Source organism: Dendrobates tinctorius, unplaced genomic scaffold (genome assembly GCF_039654945.1).
Source record: "Dendrobates tinctorius isolate UK_male_01 unplaced genomic scaffold, ASM3965494v1 ptg000090l, whole genome shotgun sequence".
In the NCBI taxonomy this organism is placed as follows: domain Eukaryota; kingdom Metazoa; phylum Chordata; class Amphibia; order Anura; family Dendrobatidae; genus Dendrobates; species Dendrobates tinctorius.
The window spans coordinates 12553950-12577951 of NW_027361758.1; the positions used below are offsets into that span (position 1 = coordinate 12553950).

A 24002-nucleotide genomic window follows, 5' to 3' on the forward strand; every position below is an offset into this window, starting at 1 on the left:
AAAGTGAGCGGTCCTTACTAAATGGAATGATGATGCCCTAGCAGCTCTCTTTCGGAAAGGTCTAGCAGAAACTGTAAGGCTAAGTGCACACGTACCGGAACTCTCGCGGAAATCACCGCGAGAATTCTGGAATTCCATTCCGCGGGAAAATCGCATTTTAAATTCCCACGATTTTCCAGCGGAAAAACTAGCATTTTGCAAGCGTATTTAGCTTGCAAAATGCTAGCGTTTTCCAAGCGATCTGTAGCATCGCTTGGAGAACTGATTGACAGGTTGGTCACACTCGTCAAACATAGTGTTTGATGAGTGTGACCAACTTTTTACTACTGACGCTGCCTATGTGGCATCAGTAGTAAAAGATAGAATGTAAAAAAAAAAAAAAAAAAAAAAAATAATAGTGTTATTCTCACCTTCCGGCGTCCCACGCATCCGTTCCCAGTAATCCTTTGCGAAAATGCCCGCGATGGCGTCCGTTCTCGCAGGATCGCGATGTCTCGCGGTAATGCGCGAATGACATCGTGCGAATGACAGCGAGACTTCGCAATCCCGCGAGAACGGACGCCATCGCGGGCATTTTCGCAAAGGCTTACTGGGACCGGGAGCGTGGAGAGAGGCGGGAATGCTGCGCGGGACGCCGGAAGGTAAGAATAACAATATTTTTTATTTTAAATTCTATTTTTTACAGGGATATGGTACCCAAAGCCCGGAGGACAGCCTCCTCTCCTCCGGACCGTGGGTACCATCCGCAATTGTTCTGCTTACTTTCTGCATGGTGGGCACAGCCACATGCGGGAAGTAAGCGGAACAATGCATTCCTATGGGTGCGGGATTGCCGCGATTCCGCAAATTAATGAGCATGTTGCGTTTTTTACCGCGAAGCGATTCCGCCGCGGTAAAAACCGCAGCATTAGCACAGCATTGCGGAATCCCATAGGAATGCATGGGGTGCTTATTTTTCGCGTTTTCGCGGCAAAATCGCGCGGTTAAAACCGCAGCGGAAACGCGAAAAAAACGCCACGTGTGAACTCAGCCTAAAAGATGTTATGGTGGGATTTCCTGTCCCCGCTGGTCTTAACAACTCCATGCCATTAGCCATTCAAATTGATTGACGTTTACGTGAACGTAAAAGTACGCGTGAGGCGGTGCTGCCTTTTGAACAAATTTCTGAACCCATGCAATGTGATAGGGTTTTTGTCTAAGACGCAACGTCAAGAGTTTAGAAGGCGTAATAAGTTATGCTACTTTTGTGGGGACGCCTCTCATGTTATTTCTGTCTGCCCTATACGAGAAAAACGTTTTGCTCACGCATTTGTGGTGGGCAGTGTACAGCCTAAGCTCCTGTTGGCAGTTACCTTGATCTGCTCCTTGTCTACTTTTTCTGCTAAGGCCTTTGTTGATTCAGGAGCAGCTTTGAATCTGATGGATCTTGACTTTGCCAAGCATTGTGGTTTCCCCATGGTGCCCCTGAGAACCCCTATTCCCTTGAGGGGGATTGATGCTACCCCTTTGGCGAAGAATAAACCCCAGTTTTGGACCCAGGTGGTAATGCGGGTCACCCCGGACCATCAAGAGAATTGTAAATTTTTGGTGTTGAACAATTTACATGATACTATTGTACTTAGTTTTCCACGGTTGCAAACCCATAATCCTGTTTTAGATTGGAAATCTCTGTCTGTGGAGAGTTGGGGTTGTCAATGTGTTCTTAGCGACACTCCTGTTTTCTCCACCTCTCCCCAGTCTCAAGATGTTCCTGACTATTAGGCTGATTTTTCTGATGTATTTAGTGAGAGTAAGTCCGCATCTTTGCTTCCTCATAGGAGTTATGACTGCGCAATTGAGTAAATGCCCGGTTGTGAATTTCCCAAAGGTCGGCTTTTCAACTTATCTGTACCTGAACATGAGGCTATGCGATCTTATATCAAGGAATTGGAGAAGGGTTATATCAGACCATCCTCTTCGCCTTTGGGTGCTGGTTTTTTCTTTCTGGCCAAAAAAGATAGCTCAGTAAGGCCATGTATTGACTATCGTTCCCTTAACAAAATCACTATTAAATATCAGTACCCGTTACCCCAGATTTCTGATTTATTTTCTAGAGTTAAAAGTGCTCGTTGGTTTACCAAACTTGACCTCAGGGGGGCGTATAATCTTATTCGCAACAAGCATGGGGATGAATAGAAGACGGTGTTTAATACTCTGGAGGGACATTTTGAGTACCTGGTGATGCCTTTTGGGCTCACTAATGCCCCTTCCGTCTTCCAATCTTTTATGAACAATATTTTCCAGGACCTTGTGGATAAGTTTTTGATCATTTATCTGGATGTTATTTTGATTTTTTCCAGTGATAAGGATTCTCATGTGGAACATGTCCGGACTGTGTTCAGGATTTTGAGGGAAAATACTCTGTATATTAAGGGAAATGTCTTTTTGGTGTACAGAGGATTTCGTTTTTGGGATTCATTTTGTCCCCATCTGCTACTGAAATGGACCCGGCCAAGGTACAGGCCATTTATGATTGGGTTCAGCCCACTCCTCTGAAGGCTCTTCAGATGTTTTTGGGTTTTGCTAATTTCTACTGTAAATTTAAAAGTAATTTTTCTGGTATTGTTAAACCTCTGACGGATTTGACCAAAAAGGGCGCTGATGTGGTAAATTGGTCTCCAGAGGCAGTGTCGGCATCTCAGGAGCTTAAGCAGAGATTCACTTCTGCTCCGGTTCTACGGCAACCTGATGTTTCACTCCCATTTCAGGTGGAGATGGATGCTTCTGAGATCGGTGCAGGAGCCGTTTTGTCTCAAAGAGATCCGGTAACCTCTAAGATGAAACCCTGTGCCTCCTTTTCTCAAAAATTTTCTCCATCTGAACGTTACTATGACGTGGGGAATCGGAAATTATTGGCCATGAAGTGGGCATTTGAAGAGTGGAGACATTGGTTGGAGGGAGCTAGACATCAAGTTGTGGTCCTCACCGATCACAAGAATTTGATTTATCTTGAATCAGCCAAGCGCTTGAATCCTAGACAGGGTAGGTGGGCCTTGCTTTTCATGCATTTTAATTTTGTGGTCTCCTTTCTTCCGGGCACTGAGAATGTTAAGGCGGACGCCCTTTCTAGGATTTTCTTTGCGGATTTTCTTGAGGTGACCGAGCCTACAACCATTCTAAATGAGGGTGCCCTGGAGGAATTTCAGGAGGATAAACCTGAACGATGCCCTATGGGAAAATTGTATTTCCCTGACCAGTGGAGGACAAGAGTAATGTCTGAAATTCATTGCTCCGTGTTGGCTAGTCATCCAGGTATCTTTGGTACCAGAGATTTGGTGAGTCGGTATTTTTGGTGGCCTTGCCTTATCTCGTGATGTCAGGAATTTTGTGCAGTCCTGTGTGGACTTGTTCTCGGTCTAAGCCCTGTTCTCGTGCTAGTGGTTTGATGATGCCTCTGCCGGTGCCCGGGAAGCCATGGACCCATATCTCAATGTATTTTATCTCTGATCTCCCTGTCTCTCAGAGAATGACTGTTATTTGGGTGATCTGTGATAGAGTTTATAAGATGGTCCATCTTGTACCACTCCCAAAGTTGCCATCTTCTTCTGAGTTGGTGCCTTTGCTCTTAGAACAAGTGGTTCGTTTGCACGGGATTCCTGAGAACATTGTGTCGGACAGAGGGGTCCAGTTTGTTTCCAGATTTTGGAGTGATTTTGTTCCAAACTGGGAATTCAGTTGTCTTTCTCCTCTGCATTTCATCCTCAGACCAATGGGCAGACTGAGAGAACAAACCAGATATTGGAGTCCTATTTGAGATATTTCATATCTGCTGATCAGGATGATTGGGTCTCATTTTTGCCCTTGGCCGAATTCGTGCTAAACAATAGGGCTAGCTCTGCCACTTTGATGTCTCCTTTCTTTTGTACTTTTGGGTTTTATCCTCGATTTTCTTCAGGGCAGGTAGAAGCTTCTGCCTGCCCAGGTGTGGATTCTGTGGTAGAGAGAATGCAACAGATTTGGGACCAAGCAGTGGATAAGTTGTCCCACTCTCAGGAAAAGGCCCAAAGGCTTTCCAACTGGCATAGGACCATTGGTCCCCGGTTTAAAGTGGGTGATATGGTTTGGTTGTCCTCAAAAAATATTCCCATGAAGGTTGCATCTCCACAATTTAAGCCAAGGTTTATTGGACCTTATAAGATTTTGGAAATCCTTAACCCCATTTCTTTTCGTTTGGTTCTTCCAGTTACGTTTAAGATTCATAACGTCTTTCATAAATCTTTGTTGAAAAGGTTTGTGGAGCCAGTTGTTCCCATGTCAGCGCCCCCTGACCCTGTACTGGTTAAAGGTAAATTGGAGTATGAGGTAGAGAAGATATTGGATTCTCGTCTGGCTAGACGGAGACTTCAATACTTGGTCAAGTGGAAGGGTTATGGCCAGGAGGATAATTCTTGGGTCTCTGCTTCTGACATCCATGCCAAGAGATTGATTCGTGCCTTTCACCGGGCCCATCCTGATCGGCCTGGTGGCGAGGATGAGGGTTTGGGGACCCCTCCTCAAGGGGAGGGTAATGTTGTGAATTGTCTTGCTCGGAGTTCTGAGACAAAGCTCCCTCTGCTCCCTCTGGTGGTTGCTGAGAGTAGTGGAGCTAGCCAGGTGGATGGAAGTTCCCCAACTGACGACGATAATTGGAAACCTGGGATTACTGGCTGGGAGTATATAATTGAGCTGGCTGCTCTTGGAGGTTGCTGATGATTTCCTCAGTGTTCATTTAGAGCTCTTTTGTCCCCTGCCTGATCTGCATGGTTCAGCTAAGTGATTCTTTTGATAATCCTTTGCATCTAATCTGGTTGTCTTTTATTTGCTTTCTGTTTTGCTGCTAGGGTTCAGCGCTGGGCTCTGCTTCATATGTTGCAGCTTGTTCAGTCCCTTATGTTAGTATCTTTTTGCTTGCTGCCAGTTTATACCAGAGTGCTGATCTAGCGGGGGATGAGATCGTGTGATCTCAGGTTTTTTGTATATCAGTAGTGTTGGACTTTTTCAGGGTTTTGTGCGTGATTGCAGACAGTATCTTTTCTATCCTGTCCTTTCTAGACAGCTTGGGCCCCACCGTTTGCTCAGTCTGTTCTCTCCCTGTTTGTGTCTCATCTTGTCTCACGACAATATATGTTTGGGGGCTGTCTATTCCTTTGGGGATCTGCTCCGGGGCAGTTTAGATTTCATCTTTCTGTCTTTAGGTTTAGTTAGTCCTCCAGCTGTGACGAGGCATCTAGGGCAACGTAAGAACACTCCACGACTGCTGCTAGTTGTGCAGATAGGATCAGGGGTCTGCAATCCGCTTAGTTACCAACCTCTCTGGAGTTCTGGTGGCTTAGCCTGTTCCTGCCGTCCTCCTCAGTGACCGATTCATAACACAAATGGTCAGCGCATACCTTCAGATGATCCCTTGACACGGCTGCTGTTTCTCCTCCATCCTTACTGACAAGGCATACCATGGTATTATCAAAGGTTGAAGGCATGATTGTGTATGGTTCAGTCTCCCATTGATAATCCAGTTTGTGCATCCTCCTTCTTTTGAGGACCTTTTCTCCCAGTACAAAAGGAGTAGCCGGAAATTGTTGGTTGTAGCTCTTTTCCTGTCTCTGCCTGGCTTGGGACAAACTTTTCTTTACAGTCTTGCACCTTGCGGTATTGTTGCTGCCGCTCTGTATCCCGGTCTGCATCTGGTGATGTCGTCTCGGGTGTTAAAACTCCCATGTCCAAATCAATGGGTAACTTGCCAGGTCTTGCCCTCATCAGGTAAGCCAGAGTGCAGTTGGTGGTTTCCTGGGATATGATTGTATAGATCTACTAGATCCGGCAACTTCTCTGGCCATAGATTTCACTCTTCCAGGGGTAAGGTCTTCAATAGGTCAGTTACCACCTGGTTCATCTTCTCGCACATGCAATTTGTCTGTGGATGGTACAGAGTCGTCCTGATTTTCTTGCAGCTGTACAGGTTACAGAATTCCTGGAAGACTTCTGCCTCAAAGGCTGGGCCTTGGTTTGTGAGCACTTGCTCAGGGTAACTGTGCGGTCAACAAAAGTATTCTTGAAATGCTTTGGCTGCTGTCTTCACTGTTTGGTCTTTGACAGGCACGACTACTAAGAACCTAGAGTAATGGTCAACGATGGACAGAGAGTAGGTGTAGCCAGTTCTACTCAGAGTCAATTTCACATGATCCAAAGCTACCAGTTCGAGCGGCTGCTTCGTGATCAGGCTCGCTGGCTGCTACGGTCTTTCCTGCGCAGGTTGCATGGATCACATTCTCGGAACCACTTCTCAATGGCTTTCCTCATGCCAACCCAGTAGAAGCTCACAAAGTAGGACCTCTAGCTTCTTCCACCCGAAATGTTCTGCTCCTTCATGGTACACCTCCAAGACCATTGGCACATCCTGCTTCGGTACTACCACCTTCCAGACCAGTTTGTGTGTGCACGAGTTGATGTTCCTCCAACACAGCTTACTCACATGGATAAAAAGCTTGCCCTTCTCCTTCCACAACTGCTGTGCTTCCTGCGGAGCATCTGGATCAGGGTGGGAGTCAGCTTGCGTCATCAGCTCCTTTACTAGGTGGACTGCTGGGTCGCTATCTTGCATCTCTGCCCACTAATGGTGGGGCAATGTGTTTAACGTGGCCCCTGGCATGATATAGCGCTTTTTCCTCGCACCGAGAGCACTGGTCTGCACCGAGGCGGTGGAAGGCTGGTAACTCAATTTCTTCAAGTTCTTTCGGGTCTTCTTCCCTGTCTGGTAAATTGGGCATCCTGGACAGCGCATCTGCATTAGCGTTCTTCTACCCCGCTCGGTATTTGATGGTATACTCATAGTTGGACAGGCGGGCCATCCATCGCTGCTCCAGTGCACCCAGCTTTGCCGTTTCAAGGTGGGTTAGCGGATTATTGTCCGTAAAGATGGTAAACTTTGCTGAAGCCAGGTTGTGCTTGAAGCACTCTGTTACCGCCCAGACTATGGCGAGGAACTCCAGTTTAAAGGAACTGTAGTTGTCGGGGTTCCTTTCAGCGGGACGAAGCTTCCTGCTGGAGTAGGCAATCACTCTCTCTGCCTTTCTGCATTTGTGACAGCACTGCTCCCAATCCCACGTATAGTATAAATGGTTGGTCATATTCAGGGTAGACTAGGACTTCATCTCCAGTGAGAGCGTTTCATCCGAGTGAAGGACTCGGCTACTCAGAGGACTCTTGTTCTTGGCCTTCTTGGGTTGGCCCACTAGGTCATGCAGGGGTGTGGCTATTTTGGTGAAGCCCTTGATGAATCTCCGGTAGTAGCCTACCGACCCAAGAAACTACCTTACTTCATGAATGGTGCAAGGTCTTTGCCAGTCCCAAATAACAACGATTTTGTCAGGGTCTGGTGTCACGCCTTCCAAGCTTACCATATGGCCTAGGTACTGCACATTGGGTTTCAAAAGGTGACATTTGGACGGCTTTACTTTCAAGCCAAAGTTAGACAGGGCTACAAACACCTCAGCCAGGTGCTTCAAGTGGTCTTCATAGGTTTTGGCGAAGACAATGTCATCCAGGTACAGGAGAATGGTTTCAAAGTTTTCATGTCCTAGGCAGCATTCCATTACCCGCTGAAATGGCATGCAGTTAAACTCGCAGAGGCCAATTGGTGTCGTGAATGCTGTCTTTTCTTTGTCTGCCTCTGCCACGGGAACCTGCCAATACCCACTGGTGAGATCCAATGTAGAGAAATAATTAGCGGATCTCAGTGCAGTTAATGATTCCTCAATTCTAAGCAACAGGTAGGCATCTTTATGCGTAATGCGGTTAATCTGCCTGTAGTCAACACATATTCTCATGGAACCAACTTTTTTTTAACGAAGACTAATGGAGCTGCCCAGGGGCTACAACTATCTCTGATTACCCCAGCCTCCTTCATCTCCCTAACATACTCTTGGCACACTGATAGTGTGCTGGGGGTATGGGCCGGTACCTCACTTTAATAGGAGGAAGATCTACAATGGAGATATGGTGTTGGACACCTTTTTCCTGCCCAAAGTCTAGAGGGTGTTTGCTGAAGACCCGATCATACTCTCGAGCCACCCGGTAAGCCCCATGCTTTTGGTGCGAAGGGGTGGAGTCAGTGCCTACATGTAGTTTCTGACACCAATCCTCCAGGTGCCCCTCAGAGCCATTGTCCTCCACCTGGTCGGATGGAAGCAAGGGTTCTGCTGCCTCTATTGCATTGTTACTAACCGTGAACAGCTTAGCAAGGGTGGAAAGCCAAACCAGAGAGATGTAGAAGAAAACAAAAGAGTATCATTCAAATGGATGGAAGAATAGCCAGAATGGCAAAGACTCAGCCAATGATCAGCTCCAGGATGATCAAAAGACAGTCTCAAGTTACCTGTGAGTATTGTGACAGTTAGAAGATGCCTGTGTGAGGCTAATCCCTTAGCAAGAAATCCCTGCAAAGTCCCATTGTTAAAAAAAAAAAAAAAATGGCATGTACTGAAGTGGCTTCAATCTGCCAAAAAACATATCAACTGGCCTAAAGAGAAATGGAAAAACATTTTACGTACTGATGAAAGTAAAAAAAATTGTTCTTTTTGGGTCCAAGGGCCGCAGTTTGTGAGATGACCCCCAAACTCTGTATTCAAGCCATAGTACACTCTGAAGACAATGAAGCATGGTGGTGCAAGAATCATGATATGTGCATGTTTCTCTTACTATGGTGCCGGACCTATTTACCACATACCAGGGATCATGGACCAGTTTGCATATATTAAAGTACTTGAAGGGGTCATGTTGCCTTATGCTGAAGATGAAATGGGTGTTTCAACAAGACAGTGACCATCAACACACCAGTAAACGAGCAAAATCTTGGTTCCAGTTCAATAAAATTGAGCTTATGGAGTGGCCAGCCCAATCACCGGACCTTAATCCAATAGAACAAATGCCAAAAATTGTGGGTTGTAGTCCAAGCATCCTGGGCTGGAATAACAGGTGACAGAAGTTGGTTGACTCTATGCAACATAAATGTGAAGCAGTTATACAGTATAAAAATTGTGAGTATACAGCTAAATATTAGGTTAGTTATTCACAGGAATTTTGTAGAACAGCCCAATGTTCATTTTTTATTTTCTGTAAAGTACCGTATAAATTTTTTCAGCGCTGAAAACACCCCCCTCGGCTTATACACGAATCATTGTACCAGAAAGACGGCAGGAGGGGGAGCCAGCTGCTGCGGCTGTAACTGTGTCCGCTACTAAAGAGAAATGAATATTCACTGTGCTGAGTGAAAATTAATTTCTCTTATAGCGCGCACAGTTACAGCCGCAGCCACCAGCTTCCAGCACACATCCTACTTAACTTCCTGTGCGCCCTTGCTGCATCTCGTTCGTTCCGTCTTCCAGTAGCTCTTCTGGCTGAGCGATCACGTGGCACTGCTCATTAAGGTAATGAATATTCACATCTCTCCACTCCCATAGGCATGGAGTGAATATTCATTACCTTAAAGAGCGGGGCCACTTGATCGCTCGGCCGGAAGAACGGTTGTCGCCGGAACGAGATGCAATGAGGACGCGCAGGAAGGTAAGTAGGATTTTTGCTTCCTTTTATAGGAACCATGCATACAAGGATAGGGGATAAGGAGACATTCATACAAGGACAGGGAGGGGGAGCCATGCATACCAGGACAGGGATGAGGGGACAATGCATACCTGGCTTATACTCGAGTCAATAAGTTTACCCAGTTTTTCGTGACAAAATTAGGTGCCTCGGTTTATACTCGGGTCGGCTTATACACTAGTATATACGGTAGATGATGCAAAAATAAATACATCCCACATTAAACACTACTAGTATTTTGTAGAACAAAAATAAAAATTATATACATTTCTCTTCATGTTTTGAATTGGATATTGATTTTTTGCTATTTGCTGGAAAGTAGTTAAAAATTATATACATTTCTCCATGTGTGCAAGGTTCCCAATGCATGGAAATAAAAACTAGTGTAAAGATTATGATTAACGCAGATTTTTTAATACACTGCTATTATTTTGAACACAGCTGTATGTACTCCATGTTGCTGTATACATTTAGATATGAAAGACAGCTAGGTCTGCAAAGCATTCACAGATTCTGAATGAGCTCTGCTGAATGAAGTCCCACCCAGCTGTTAAAGAGCAAAGAAATGAAGAAGAATCTGATGTGACATCACAGGAAGCAGCAGATTCCCACCCAGATGTCATTTGACCAGAAGAGCAGCTCTGATTTCAGCAGGATCTGTCAAAGCAAGGTATTTAATGAAGTTCCTATCTATGGCAGTTAGTTTACATGAAAGGGACATGCAAAGTTGTGGACAACCCCTTTAAGACTTGTGTTTCACACATCAGTCTTAACTGGCGGCATGCAGGTGTAATTCATTAGGAATACACCTAACTCATTAGGAGTCATATGCCACGTAAAGCGGTTGTCCATTACTTTATCCCTGATGACTTTTCCTTAGGATACGTCATCAATATCTGATCGGTCTGGGTCCGACACCCAGAACCCCTGCTGATCAGCTGTTCTCGGTGTCAGCAGAACAGCTTAATTGTGGAGCAGCTCCATCCTCTGATAGTTGCCGTGGCAGGGTACTGCACATACACTTCCTATTCAAATGAATAGGAGGTGGCGGTGCAGTACCCCACAGCAGGCACAGAACAGCTTATTGGCAGGGGTGCCAGCTGTCAAACCCCAACTGATCAGACATTGCTGACCTATCCTAAGGATAGGTCATCAATAATAAAGTAGTAGACAATGTCTTTAATGAATTTATTGCATCTTGTGGCTGCTGTGCGCCTGTACACCTTGCCAGAGATGAAACTCCAGCAAGGGACAGGAGTACATTTTTTGGTATAAGTTACACATCTTTTGAAGAACTTGTCAGGTGGACATCACCATAGGCTGTCCATGCTCTTCTCAGTTTTATGCAATCTGACCAGGACTGGCATGAAAGCCAAAATTTTTGAACCTTGCAACAATGCATTTTACAACAGCATGCTACTAAAAACACTGATGAATCTGAGTTATAATGAATTGTAAACTGATTTTAGGAGAAATAGTGTGTATTGTAGTTGCAGACATAAGCTGTGTACAATGTAGTATGACACAGGAAAGATGTATATCTTTGTACCGTGTTAGCCAGTAGATAGAAAAATATTCAGAATTGAGAGTCCTCAGTGGTTGATACCTTTTAACCCCTTCGTGACGGGCCAATTTTTTAAATTCTGACCAATGTCACTTTCTGTGGTCATAACTCTGGAACGCTTCAACAAATCCCAGTGATTTTGAGACTGTTTTTTTGTGGCACATTATAATTTATGATAGTGGTAAATTTAGATTGATATATTTTGTGTTTATTTATAAAAAATATCAGAAACTTGACAAAAATGTACAAAAAATTGCAATTTTCAAACTTTGAATGATTATCCATTTAATCCAGATAGTCATACCACAGAAAAACATGAATAAATAACATTTCCCACATGCCTGCTTTACATCAGCACCATTTTTAAAACGCTAATTTGTTTTGTTAGCCTTTTAGGAGGTTTAAAAATGTAGCAGTAATTTTTCATTTTTTCAAGGAAATTTACAAAATTTATTTTTTTGCGGGACCTATATATTGGAAAACCCCAAACATGATACCATTTTAAAAACAGCACCGCCTGACATATTGAAAACTGCTGTCAGGTAGTTTATTAACCCTTCAGGTGATTTTCAGGAATTAATGCAAAGTGGTATAGCCGGAATGAAAAAGTGTTTGTTTACCACCTAAATGTCACTAACTTCTGAACCGACCATTATAGCCGGGAGACTCGAAGGTCACTATTTGACCATGAACTGCTATGGCAAACATCAGGACCACACAATCATGATCTCGGGGGGTCAATTAGATTAAAGTGCAAGCCCCCACAATCTATTAACCATTTATTTGATGTAGTCACTTTTGACAGCAGCAACTAAGGGGTTAAACAGATATGGACGGTGCCAACACCGATCATTTGTGATACAGCAAGTTGTCAGATATAGTGGACAGCCGACAGCTGCTTGATTGTCACCTGTATGGGGATGATATTCCAATATATCTCAGGTCAGTAAATATAGTATTGGCTGTCACAAAGGGTTTTTTTAATGGCTAACTGAAAAGATGGTAACACATTGCAAGCTTTCATCCTCTCCCATAATCACAATTCTGCTTCACATCACTTGTCTTATCTATGCTGTGTTTTGCATAAATATCTGACCCTTCAGATTTTGTATTAGTCAATGCCTGATGAAGAGACCTGAGTAGTCTCGAAAGCTTGCAATGTGTTACCATCTTTTCAGTTAGCCATTAAAAGGTATCAACCACTGAGGACTCTCAAGTCTGAATGTAGTATGACCAAAACTTTACCACATATTTCCTACTAGGCAATCTCATTTCTGCTTAGACTGATTCCAATATGGAGAACTCTCTCCTTTACTTTAGCTGCTAGCTTCTGCATTTTGACCAGTAGATAATTACCTGGAGTAGGTCACAGAGAGCACTTCATAGGAACAAGGTTATATACGGGTGATGGAAGATTTTTGTCAGCTTCTCCTATACAGCCCAGTAATAGGACATCATTTTCTGGTGTTAAAAGTACTGGACTAAGCACCATTAACATTTGCAGTTGGGAGCCCAAAGTGAAAAAGTTATGACCTTGGTATATGAAATGACTTTACCTACCGGTCTTCATTCTACAAAATTATGAAAAAGTACCAGAACTTCCTTTTAAAGGGTTCATTCTTATGCTTGCTACACTTTTACTAGCGCTTTGTACAGGAGTTTGGAAACAGCTGAAGACACAACACGTACTGCGGACATTGTGGTCAGAAGTACATTCTGGGCAAAACTTTTGGAGCTCATATGTCCCATTTCAAGACTTTCCAACAGGGCTCTCACTACTGATGGTCTAGTATTGGTATTCTCAAAGTCAAGAGGGTTCTTTTAGGAATTTCTAAGCTTAAGTGCGACATAACCTCTGCATATATGATCACTACGCTCCTGCCTGGAACTAGTATGTAATATGAGCAGCAAAGATATGGGTTCTAATCTCACAGATGCAGTCATTGGTAAAACTCAATTACTGTTCACAGAAGGCAACCAAGATGATGCCATTATGTATAACTATGTTCTCTATTAATTCCTCCATACTTTAGCAGGGCATCTACATTGCACCAGTTGTCCAATAACATGCTCCACTTGTATACATGCCATATTTTTATTACCATTTAAAGGGGTGTTCCGGTCTACAGGTATCTTCTGAGCTACAACTCTGCAGTCACTATGTCCAGCGGGGGTCTGTGGGCATGTTGCCTCAAGTATTTGAATTGCCTGTGGTCACATGCCAACTAGATGGGCATAGCCTCGCTCAATGCAAGAGTATTGGGGGAGGCCACACACAGTCTAGTCGGAATGTGACCAGAAGTAAGCAAATCTCATACCTGCAATCACACAACTGCCCTCCCAATGCTGATGTGATGATTCACATGACCGCAGTCCCAAAGTGTAGCTTGTAGCTTAAGATCGGATAACCCTTTTAAGCATTACACAGCATATTAATCATGAACTGAACTTTTGGCCACAAGGAAAAAAAAAAATAGATCTGGTCAATACATTAATATTCCTGCAACCTATATCTATATAAGACTCAGGTAACTTACTACTGAAAAATGCAATGAATTTTACTTTATCCTTACCTAAAACCAGGTGAAAATCTATATTTCTTATATAATAGTTTTGCTGAGTGGGTACAGGCATAGACAACTACTGTATCCCATTATATAACCCCAAAAGGCACCAATTTACTCCATGTATTGTGGTAGCTAAAATCTATACTATAAAGTAACAACGCCCCAGTGTAATCTGACTGTATGAGCTGTAAAGAAACATCAGGACTCCAGACTCTCCATATATGATCTCTCATAGCCAACATAGGTACAAAAGTTACCGGGGGTTTTTTGTGCAAATTTTTTGTGAAAATTTTCACAAATTCTCTAAGGTCATTTGAAAGAGGAAAAAAAGGGAAATATATCCATTGTCTAAATCATTAGGCAGGTTGTGAAGTGCCGTCATATGTTGTGTTTTTATATGAATGGGGGTTTATGATTTAATAATCTGTAGCTCTTGAACCTCAAATTCTAGGCTTGTGGTCTTTTTGCAGATCCACTACAAAGTGTATAAAACCCATGGGGATAAAAATAAAACCCCATCTGTAGCTTTTATAAACCGCACTGTATAGACACAGGTATCACAACCAGCTATTTTAGTTTTTCTCTTTGCGCGACGGTGGTGTGGTTTCATCTTCAATGTTAATCCACATAAAAATAAAATCATCATTCAACACGAACAAGAAAATGCCAACCCCTATGGTAAATATATTGGGGAAGTCTGTGAATGTAATATTTTAATTTATTTTCCTTTTCACAATATATAGTTACTATTTCATTCCTTGTAAAAAAACAAAACAAAAAAAAAAACAAAAACAATTTATTATACATGACATGTTTGCTTTACAGAAAATAAAATAACACCCAAAACTATGGTTTGGAGAGTCAAATTTCAAGTCACATCAACAGATGTACCAAGTTCCTATTAATACAAGGCTGTAAGCAAGTGGTAAGAATAGGTTTTAGGTCAAGCATCTAAGCCATACATGCACGACATGTGCCCTAGGGGCTGCATGTGGCCCACGACACTGTTCTATGCGGCCCGAGGCAGGAGGGACGATCACACTTCACAATGTGCCTACGTCCTTTGTGTCTGCCCGTCTCTTGGTGCTAAGCTCCAGAATAGAATTAGAAGAGTTGTAACGTTTTATATGAATATTGCTCATTTAACTGAGCACTAAATATATTCTATGTTTGTAGCGGACATTCTGTCAAAATTTTTATTGCGGCTCCTGTAAGTAGTATAGTTTGACAATATGGTGCTCATACCTCTGTTCTAAGCCAAGTGTGTATATATGTATATAAGAAAAAAAAAAAAACTATACAGGCAAATACACACTGAAGGAAAGAGGACAAATTGATGCGATCCTTCTTCTAGCAGGGTGTCCAGTCTTCGTAACATTTAGGCCAATTTCAGTCTACGGGAAGCGATCAAACATTCTGGAGCGTTATTCGGATATGCTCGATAGTGCCATCCCATTTCTCAAAACTAAAAAGTGTATGAACAAACCAAGACTTACACTGCCCTTTTTTTTTTTTTTTTAACGCCAAAGGGAACTATATTTTGAGAACGTGCTATTAAAAGCATACCCTGTTTACTGACAGATACTGAGTGTTCTCCCAGGCTAAGCAGTTAGATGGGAAGAGGTTGTCCATCTCCCCAAAATGCTGTCCGACAATCATTAATACAATCACAGGAATAAAATTCCACTTTAAAACCGTTGTGTCCTTTATAGTCTCGTCTCTGAGCTGCCTATGGGCAGTAAAAGAAAAAAATTGTAAAAAAATAAGACTCGAGGGTAAATGTCAGCATCATTAGGACTGGGTGACACTGACTAACCTACATGTACATGTATGTGCAGGTCACACTATGTACAGTGAGGGTGCACCAGCAACATGGAGAGAACATGCAGTGTTTGCACAAAAGGTCGCCCCTTCATTACACTACTAATCCTTCAGCAGACCATTCCAGAAGTAAGGGCCGGGAAAAATATACTAAGTGCTGTCACTGATGCATCAGGGAGGAGAAACACATGGTAAGGGAACCCTTGGTAGGATCCTACCCATACTGGTAACAGTTCTGCAATGGCCATGCATGCAGCTGCTCTGCATTGCTAGGTCTGTGTGCAATAAATTGGAATGTGTATATATCTTAAGTGCATATGAACACATGTACATACATATACAATGTACACAGACATACGTCATCACGCTTACAAGTCAGCTTTGTTAACAAACCAATGCAATGTAGCAAAGCACCAGGTGGAAATATCCCCTGAGTATAGAGCTGAAAAATCCAATCTTCTACGAGGTCTGGGACGTTCTACTCCGTTGCGAGCAGTTGAGTGCCAGAAACTGAAGAAACATATGGACCCTCAATTGAAGATTAGGGAGTCATTTTAAGGCTTTTCATAAACTTTTCCTTTTTCCCAGTCTTTCTATCACATTGGCTGCTGATAGGCGTGAGGATTAGCTGCGGGGATCCTTTCATGGCCAGTTTCAATACTGACTAAAGACGCTTTCACTCGCTGTCAGAGAGTGTCTCATATTGGGAGCACAGCAGTGGTTTCGGCTCTTCATCACGTGCCCTCTGCGGGGTGGAGGAGTTGCTCTGCGGAATGGCTGTTGAGGATGGAGCAGCGACTAGGTTGGTAGGGAGCCGGATTGTTAATGGATTATAAGGAAATGGTGTTGACCCTAAAGTGAATGAGAACATCAGTGTTAGATTATGTTACAAGGATTATGGAAGAGCAAGATCAAATTCGTATTAAATACCCTATGAGGGAAAACTGTTTCCTACACCTAATGATTTTGGGAATCAAAAATGGAATTGGTCATGTATGGTGCTAACAGCAGAGTCCCCATGGGTCCTTACGGTTTCTTTTGAGGAGTTTGCCCATTATTCGGGAATTTGTATTAAAGGGAATCTGTCACCTGTTTTTGCCACTTAATCTGAGCGCAGCATAATATAGAGACAGAGATCCTGATTATAGTAATGTATCACTTACAGGGCTGATTAGTGTAGTTTTGATAATTTCACTGTTTAATCAAATATCACTGTTATCACTGTTTAACATCTTCATTAGAGGACTACTTGGCTTGCTGCCAGGTAGTCAAGCATATTGATGAGCTCTGTATATCCCCGCCCCTGATTGGCAGCTTTCTATGTATACTGTACATGGGCATCAAGCTGCCAATCAGTGGTGGGGGCGGGGTTATAGAGCTTCACATTTAAATAACTGCTAGATCTACAGAAGGAAGAAGCAGGAAGAAACGTGCGTCGAGGAGGAGGGGATGCAGTGCCTAACATCAGTGTGTGACCATCGTTTGTTATATTAAAAGTTATTATCTTACACTCATACTATTACTAGTTTGGCCACCGTGCTGTTATATATTTCACAATGTGTATGATTTGCTAACAATTCGAATAGGTTTATCTGCCACTAGTCATTAGTTATTCTTCCTAAACTTAGTCTACTGTATTGGATAATTAATTTGTTAGATCATGCATTTCTGAGTCCCAAGTCTGTGAGGTACATTTTTGCTTTTTAATGGATTTTTATCATTATTTAACATTATATTTTACGATTCATTTGTTAAGTCTCTTGCTGGTGTCCTAGGTATTGCCTGTACTCAGGCATCTGTTGAATTAACAGTTTTGAATTAATCAGCTTAGTTACAGCTTGGAAGGGTAAATCCAAATTCATTAAAATATAGTAAATTGAAGCAGGCAATTAGTGAGGGAGCCATCGCCTTCTGCAAAAGGCCTAATTAACTGTACCAGTTTTATAACACGAGAATACCCTTTTAATAGAGAACAAGTCATGGAACATTAAGTTAGGTGTCAAGATACCTTGCTAGATCAAGGTATTTATGTCAAGTTAAAAATGCTACATCTCTCTGTACATGGACTGTGTCCTTCCTCACCTGTTGACGACGGTCTTTCCTCCCATACTCTGTTTGCTAAGGGAGTTTTCCTGTTGGAGTCACCCTCTGAATGAACTGATGAAGCAGAAGGAGGTCTTTCTGCTGAAGGTTGTCCAGGAGCAGGTGACTTCACCTTCCGGCTGCTCGGTCGGGAAATCTTGGATTTCCCTCCACTGCCTGAAAGAAATGAACAACCCTAAAACATTGTAAAAGGCTTCTACACCTACTTGAGTAGAAATGTCTATTCTGAAGTGGACCAAAGCAAGTTACTTGGGTCAATGGTCACTACGGTACGCTGGAACAGTTATAGATATATGGAGGCTTATTAATCAAATGATGAGAACACTATTACTCAAATGATGGAGTTTGCTGACGGGAATATTAGGAAAGTGCTTAAACAACAATTTTTGTAATGTTTTATTATTGCAATTTCTCACTGCATTAAACACCGTTATTCATGGCGTCCTGGCTGATCAGAGCTAATCCAACATTTTAAATAGTGAAAATACGGTTAGAGATCTGCAGCACAGAATGTGTGTCCAACAGCCATTGGGATCAAGATGTCATACTGCAGTAGGTAGGGCCACATTATAAGATCTGCATAGTATCCATAGGTTTCGGTGATGATGATCTTTGGATTTTCCCACTTATATTGCATTTTTGGCATTTAGGCACAGCTGCCGCATTCACCTCTTATGCCAAAGAACACTGAAGAATGTTGCTTGTAAACTTGTGCAATGTAAACGAGCGGCCATGCTACACAAACTGCAGTTTGCCATCTTACCGCCAGAGCATGCTTTGCAGGTTTACTAAATGTCTGCTGTATGCACAAAAACAGGAATAACCAAACAATTATTGCTCTGGTGTTACAGCTAATAATAATAATAAGGAAAGGAGCATCAATAGCTAGATAAGAGGATGCAGGCAGAGCTTTACATGGTTAGTACAGTAAGATTATACAACTGGAGAATTTGAAAAGTGAAAGAAGCAGAAAGAAAAAAAAGAAATTAATACACATTAGAACAGAGCAAAAGTGTGAAATGAAAAATAAAGCAGCAGACCTGGCAAGGACCGCATGTCGTCATTCCGTCCATCAGCAGCAGTTATGGGGATAGCAGAGGGCAGGCTTGCGTTGGCATTCAAAGGGTTAAAAGCATTGGAACTGAGTGCTGAGCGGTCATCCCATTGCTCATCATATTTACCCATTAGGGCCTTCCTAATTATGGCCTCCAACCCTATGTTGCTGTTGGAGCTCTCCTGCACAGTCTGTGTTCTGCAACCTATTGGTCCTGGGAGAGTGGGGGAGGGCAAAACAGAAGAATCAGGAAGATCGGTTCCCAATGAAATGCTCCGACGAGGAGACATATGGCTGAACGGAAAGGCTGAATATAGACACTGTATAAACTAATAGTAATGGATGTTTTACCTGATCCAGTAATGGCTGGCATGTTAAATATTTCTGTTCCTGGCTGTCCAACATCTGACAAGAAAAAAAGACAATGAACAATTAATGGAATAGACAATTCTAGAACTATTTTCATAACTTAGTAAAAGGGAACCAGTCAGCAGATTTCTACACCCAAGTTGTGCTATAGCCGTGTAGATGCTTTCCCCCAAAAAGCCAAATATAACTGAGGCCTGAAGTGACTTCCCATGACTGGCACATCAGATCTCCACAAAGTAGACACAAGTGCCCACACAGCCAAACCATTACTTCCATGTGTATAAACGTGCCGACAGGTTGCCTTTAGGTGAACTGCTGATTTATGGGACACCACTTTACTGTAGACTGCTCCTATTTTAGAGCAGAATATACTGGTGCCCAACTAGAGAAGTATATAGACTGCATTATGTTCATGCAAGCAGATGTAGAAAATTGCCCTAAGATGCATATCCGAGCGACAGAACTTCTACTGCGAGCTCTAGTGCGGAATGGAACCAGTGCGAGTGTCACCAACCCCTATACAGTGCTGTGGAATATGTGGGTGCCAGCACAAGAAAATAAACATAAAATTTGAATTTACTTTTCCAGGAGTATTTTATTCTCCCACAAATCAAATAGTGAAGGCTATAAAAGCCTGCTCAGATAATTGTGCATGCTTTCTTTCGCCAGGCAAATGATGCTCCAGCCAACATCCATCTCAGCCGACCCTCCCATACACGGCTCACCAGTTCAGGTGAGTGCTCCTGGGTTTTCTAGGAGAAAGCTCATCTCCAAGAGAACAGTGCAATTGGCAGTCTGAAATTAAACATGCCTGCGAGACATCTCCCTCGACCATCAGTTGGTCGTCACCCCTCTCACACTAGATTGTCGGACAAACCCATTACTATCGGTGGGTTTGGCTGACAGTCTTTCATGTATGGGGTCTTTAGTTAGGCTTCATTTATATAGGTTTAAACTTTCTTTTTGCTTGTAAAAAAAATGCCATCATTTTCATGTGTTTTTACAGGCCTATTTCTGGTGGTGATTTTTTTTATTCTGACATTTTTTGCAAGATAATTTTAATCCTATACAGAAGCCAATGAGAAGACACATGAAAAAAAAGCAGCCATATTTTAATAAAAAAAAGTCACTGAACCCCCCCCCACACACACACAAAAGAAATACTAATGTAAAAAGTGAGTAACTCCCAACAAATAAAGACACCATACACTGTACTGCATTACAGTGGGTACAGAAAGTATTCAGACCCCTTAACATTTTTCACTCTTTGCTTCATTGCAGCCATTTGGTAAATGCAAAAAAGTTCATTTTTTTCTGATTAATGTACACTCTGCACCCCATCTTGACTGAAAAAAAGAGAAATGTAGAAATTTTTGCAATTTTATTAAAAAAGAAAAACTGAAATATCACATGGAGTAGAAGCACCCTTTTGAGCTGGTACAGCCATGAGTCTTCTTGGGAATGATGCAACAAGTTTTTCACACCTGGATTTGGGGATCCTCTGCCATTCTTCCTTGCAGATCCTCCCCAGTTCTATCAGATTGGATGGTGGACGTTTCACTTTGCTCTTAGGAACCTTGAGTACAGCAGAAATTCTTTTGTAACCTTGGCCACATCTGTGCCTTGCCACAATTCTGTCTCTGAGCTCCTTGGCCAGTTCCTTTGACCTCATGATTCTCATTTGGTCTGACATTCACTGTGAGCTGTGAGGTCTTATATAGACAGGTGTGTTCCTTTACAAATCAAGTCCTATCAGTTTAATTAAGCACAGCTGGACTCCAATGAAGGAGTAGAACCATCTCAAGGAGGATCACAAGGAAATGGACAGCATGTGACTTACATATGAGTGTCTGAGCAAAGGGACTGAATACTTATGACCATGTGAGATTTCAGTTTTTTTTGTTTTTTTTAATAAATTTGCAAAAATGTCTACATTTCTGTTTTTTCAGTCAAGATGGGGTGTAGAGTGTACATTAATGAGAAAAAAATGAACTTTTTAGAATTTACCAAATGGATGCAATAAAACAAAGAGTGAAAAATTTAAAGGGGTCTGAATACTTTCCATACCCACTGTATATAGCTAACCACATCTAGCCAGTGTTTTTATTTCAACAATGGGTGTGCAAATTCTCTTAGGACTTGCACATAGAGTCTTTTTGCTGAGTTTTTAGAGCTGAAACCCACAAAAACTTGAGATTCTGCTCAGTTTCAGCTCTAAAAACCCAGGAAAAAAAGCCCAGTGTGCACACAGCCTTAGGCTGCTTTATGTTGCCATTACAGTATGTGATCTCCCGATCTGGCATTTTTCTGGAAAGCTCAGGGAGTTTTCTATTAATGTCTTAGTGAGATACTGCTCATGGAAAAAGCCATTTGGCATGATTTCGTTTTGGTTCTGTCTCGTTTCTGTTTTTGGTGGACAGCACAAGCTTGTCTGCTACCCAGTAAGAGAAAAAAAAACATGGATTCTTGACTTTCATCGCTATTACTTTCATACAACCACCATGTGTTAAAGGAGCATAACTGGACAGGCCTTTAAATGTTCTGCAGAAATAAATGAGACAGAAACGCAGCAAATGGTAATAACGTGCCTGTCTGAAACACCGGCACCACCTCCACACCAAGTAAAAGGGTAGACCCCGATCACACAGATTCTTCCGTGGGAATATTTCACACATGAACACATAAAATTGTTCCTTTTCATTTTTCCATCTAGATTTCTAGTTTATTCCACGAATTTGATCATTTTATTATAAAGGACCCTTTAGCCTCCTGTGATGCAAGGGAACCAGGAGTACATGTTGTATTCTCTTGCAGTGATACCAATGGGGAAATTAATATTTACATGGTGCCCATTAAAATCAATAGACTTCCAAAAAAGATGTGGCTGCGTCTGGCCCTCCACATGGCCGCTCAGCCCCACGGTCCTCCTCTGTTAGCTCACAATGCTTTCATTCGATGTTTGGGAACCAGACAACCGCTTGATAGATTTGTGGCCATAGACCGTTATTTCAGGACTTAAGTGACTCCTATGGAAATCATCTATCGCCATCTGCGTATGTTCTCTCCGTCATTAGATGAACGGATTTGCGCAACTATACACCGATCTGCTAGTCTCCTTATACGTAAGCCCTCAGCTTGTAGACCGCGTCCTCTCCGCGTAGGTCCATGGATGCTATGAGGAGTGAGCCCCCTTATACATCCTTATGTGCAACACGTATAAATCTCTGTTCATCAAACTCTGGACCAAAGGATCTTCCAGGCCGGTTACCACTTGCTGTAAGGTCCAGAACAGCACAAGGTGACCACCATCCCCCAATTCCCATTCCAATTCCTCCTTGTGAAAAAAACATGGAAACTCTTACTATACTCTGGCTCATTCCTGTTGGTTGTACTAAGCTTTTTAATGATCTCCTGTTTCTTGGATTTAACCATAGCAGAGGTGCTCTCAGTCAGCTTACTGAAGAACGCTGGGGGTTGAGAGTTGTTCCCTGGAGATTTCGAACCCATCCTGTGGAAAGACAGACATATATAATTTATGCTGGAAAAAATAATAGTCAAGGACGTTACAGTGCCTCAAATGGAAGAAAAAAAGCAACTCTATAAAATATGCAACATGGAATCTGAAAAAGTTTCAACTATCAAATTCATGCTAAAATGTTACCCTGAAAGTCTACATATTGCCCTAAGCGTTGCATGCATTGTAGAATTATACACTACGTGAGATTGAATACACAAGTATATAATCCCATACCTGAAACAGAACCTTACTCTTCTTGACCCTTTTTCCCCCCATACTCTACATACTTCAGGCTGAGTAGAATATGACATCACTAGCAGTTTGTTAAAGGGAATCTGTCACCAGGTTCTTGCAACCCGATCTGACATCAGCATAATGTTGGGGCAGAGACCCTGATTCCAGTGATTTATCTTTTGCTTTACTGATTGTTGCAGTTTTAATAAAATCACTGTTATCTGCAACAAATCTAGCAGTTCTCTAAATGCCGAGCTCTGTATAATCCTGCCCGCACCACTGATTGGCTGCTTTCTGCCTATGTACAGAAAGCTGCTAATCAGGGGTGGCTTATACATAGCTCATAATTATGGAGACCTACCTTTCAGTTTGGTTACTATTCCTCTAGTGATAATCTGCTGATAGAACAGATTTTTTTTCTAAATTAAAGCAAGCAGTCCAGTGACACATCACTGGAATCAGGGTCTCTGTCTCTACATTATGATGCTATCAGATTAGGTGGCAAAAATCTGGTGATAGATTAACTATAAAAGGGCTTTCCCTATGCTTTTCTATTGATAATCCTAGCACTGTGGATTTTTGCCGCCTGTACCGATCAGTAGACTGATGGGCAATGGCTGCAGTCACAGCTCCGTATAGTAGTAATGACTGTGCCTGATACTGCATTTCTCTTTAGCTCAAGTGAATGAGACTTAGCTGCAATTCCAGGCACAGGTGCTACCAAATGTACAGGGAGCCATTTTTTTCACAATGCTTTTAGTGTACGGTCCTCCCATCGCACTATTCCCTCACTGACCTAACCCAAGTGTTACCTTCCACACATTTAGGGCATCAATAATTTAGTGATCATTCCACTGATTTGTCATGTGAAAGATTTTCCAATTCTGCATATGTTAGACGCCGCAAACATGTTGTAAACCAGTGATCTAAAAAGCACCAAATGCTAATTTTGGCTCACGAAATCTCTTGGTATAGGAAAAGTAGAGAATCTTCATATATGACAAATATATATATATATATATTGATATGTAATATGCCACCATCAGGTCATTTTCGAGTATGTTCGTTACATACAAACGCTGTCATTTCATTACACCAATAGTATAGCTATAGGTCTGCAGAGATCATAACGGCCTATATCTTAGTTATAATGTATGAAAA

General features: G+C 42.4%; 1 protein-coding gene across 15 annotated transcripts in view; it reads right to left on the minus strand.

The window, feature by feature from the left end:
• Positions 1-14447: 14447 nt before the first annotated feature.
• Positions 14448-24002, minus strand: part of NCOR2 (nuclear receptor corepressor 2) — a 545344-nt gene continuing 535789 nt past the window's right edge. For 11 of the 15 annotated variants that reach the window (XM_073586128.1, XM_073586129.1, XM_073586124.1 and 8 more), the window contains 5 exons: positions 22453-22598; positions 19073-19126; positions 18708-18935; positions 17647-17823; positions 14448-16416 (listed from right to left, as the gene is read on the minus strand). In XM_073586128.1, coding sequence (XP_073442229.1) covers positions 16241-16416; positions 17647-17823; positions 18708-18935; positions 19073-19126; positions 22453-22598 — 781 coding nt within the window. In that variant the 3' untranslated portion in view covers positions 14448-16240. The remainder of the gene's footprint in view (positions 16417-17646; positions 17824-18707; positions 18936-19072; positions 19127-22452; positions 22599-24002) is intronic. The other 4 variants (XM_073586135.1, XM_073586132.1, XM_073586134.1 and 1 more) reach the window with 2 other exon arrangements.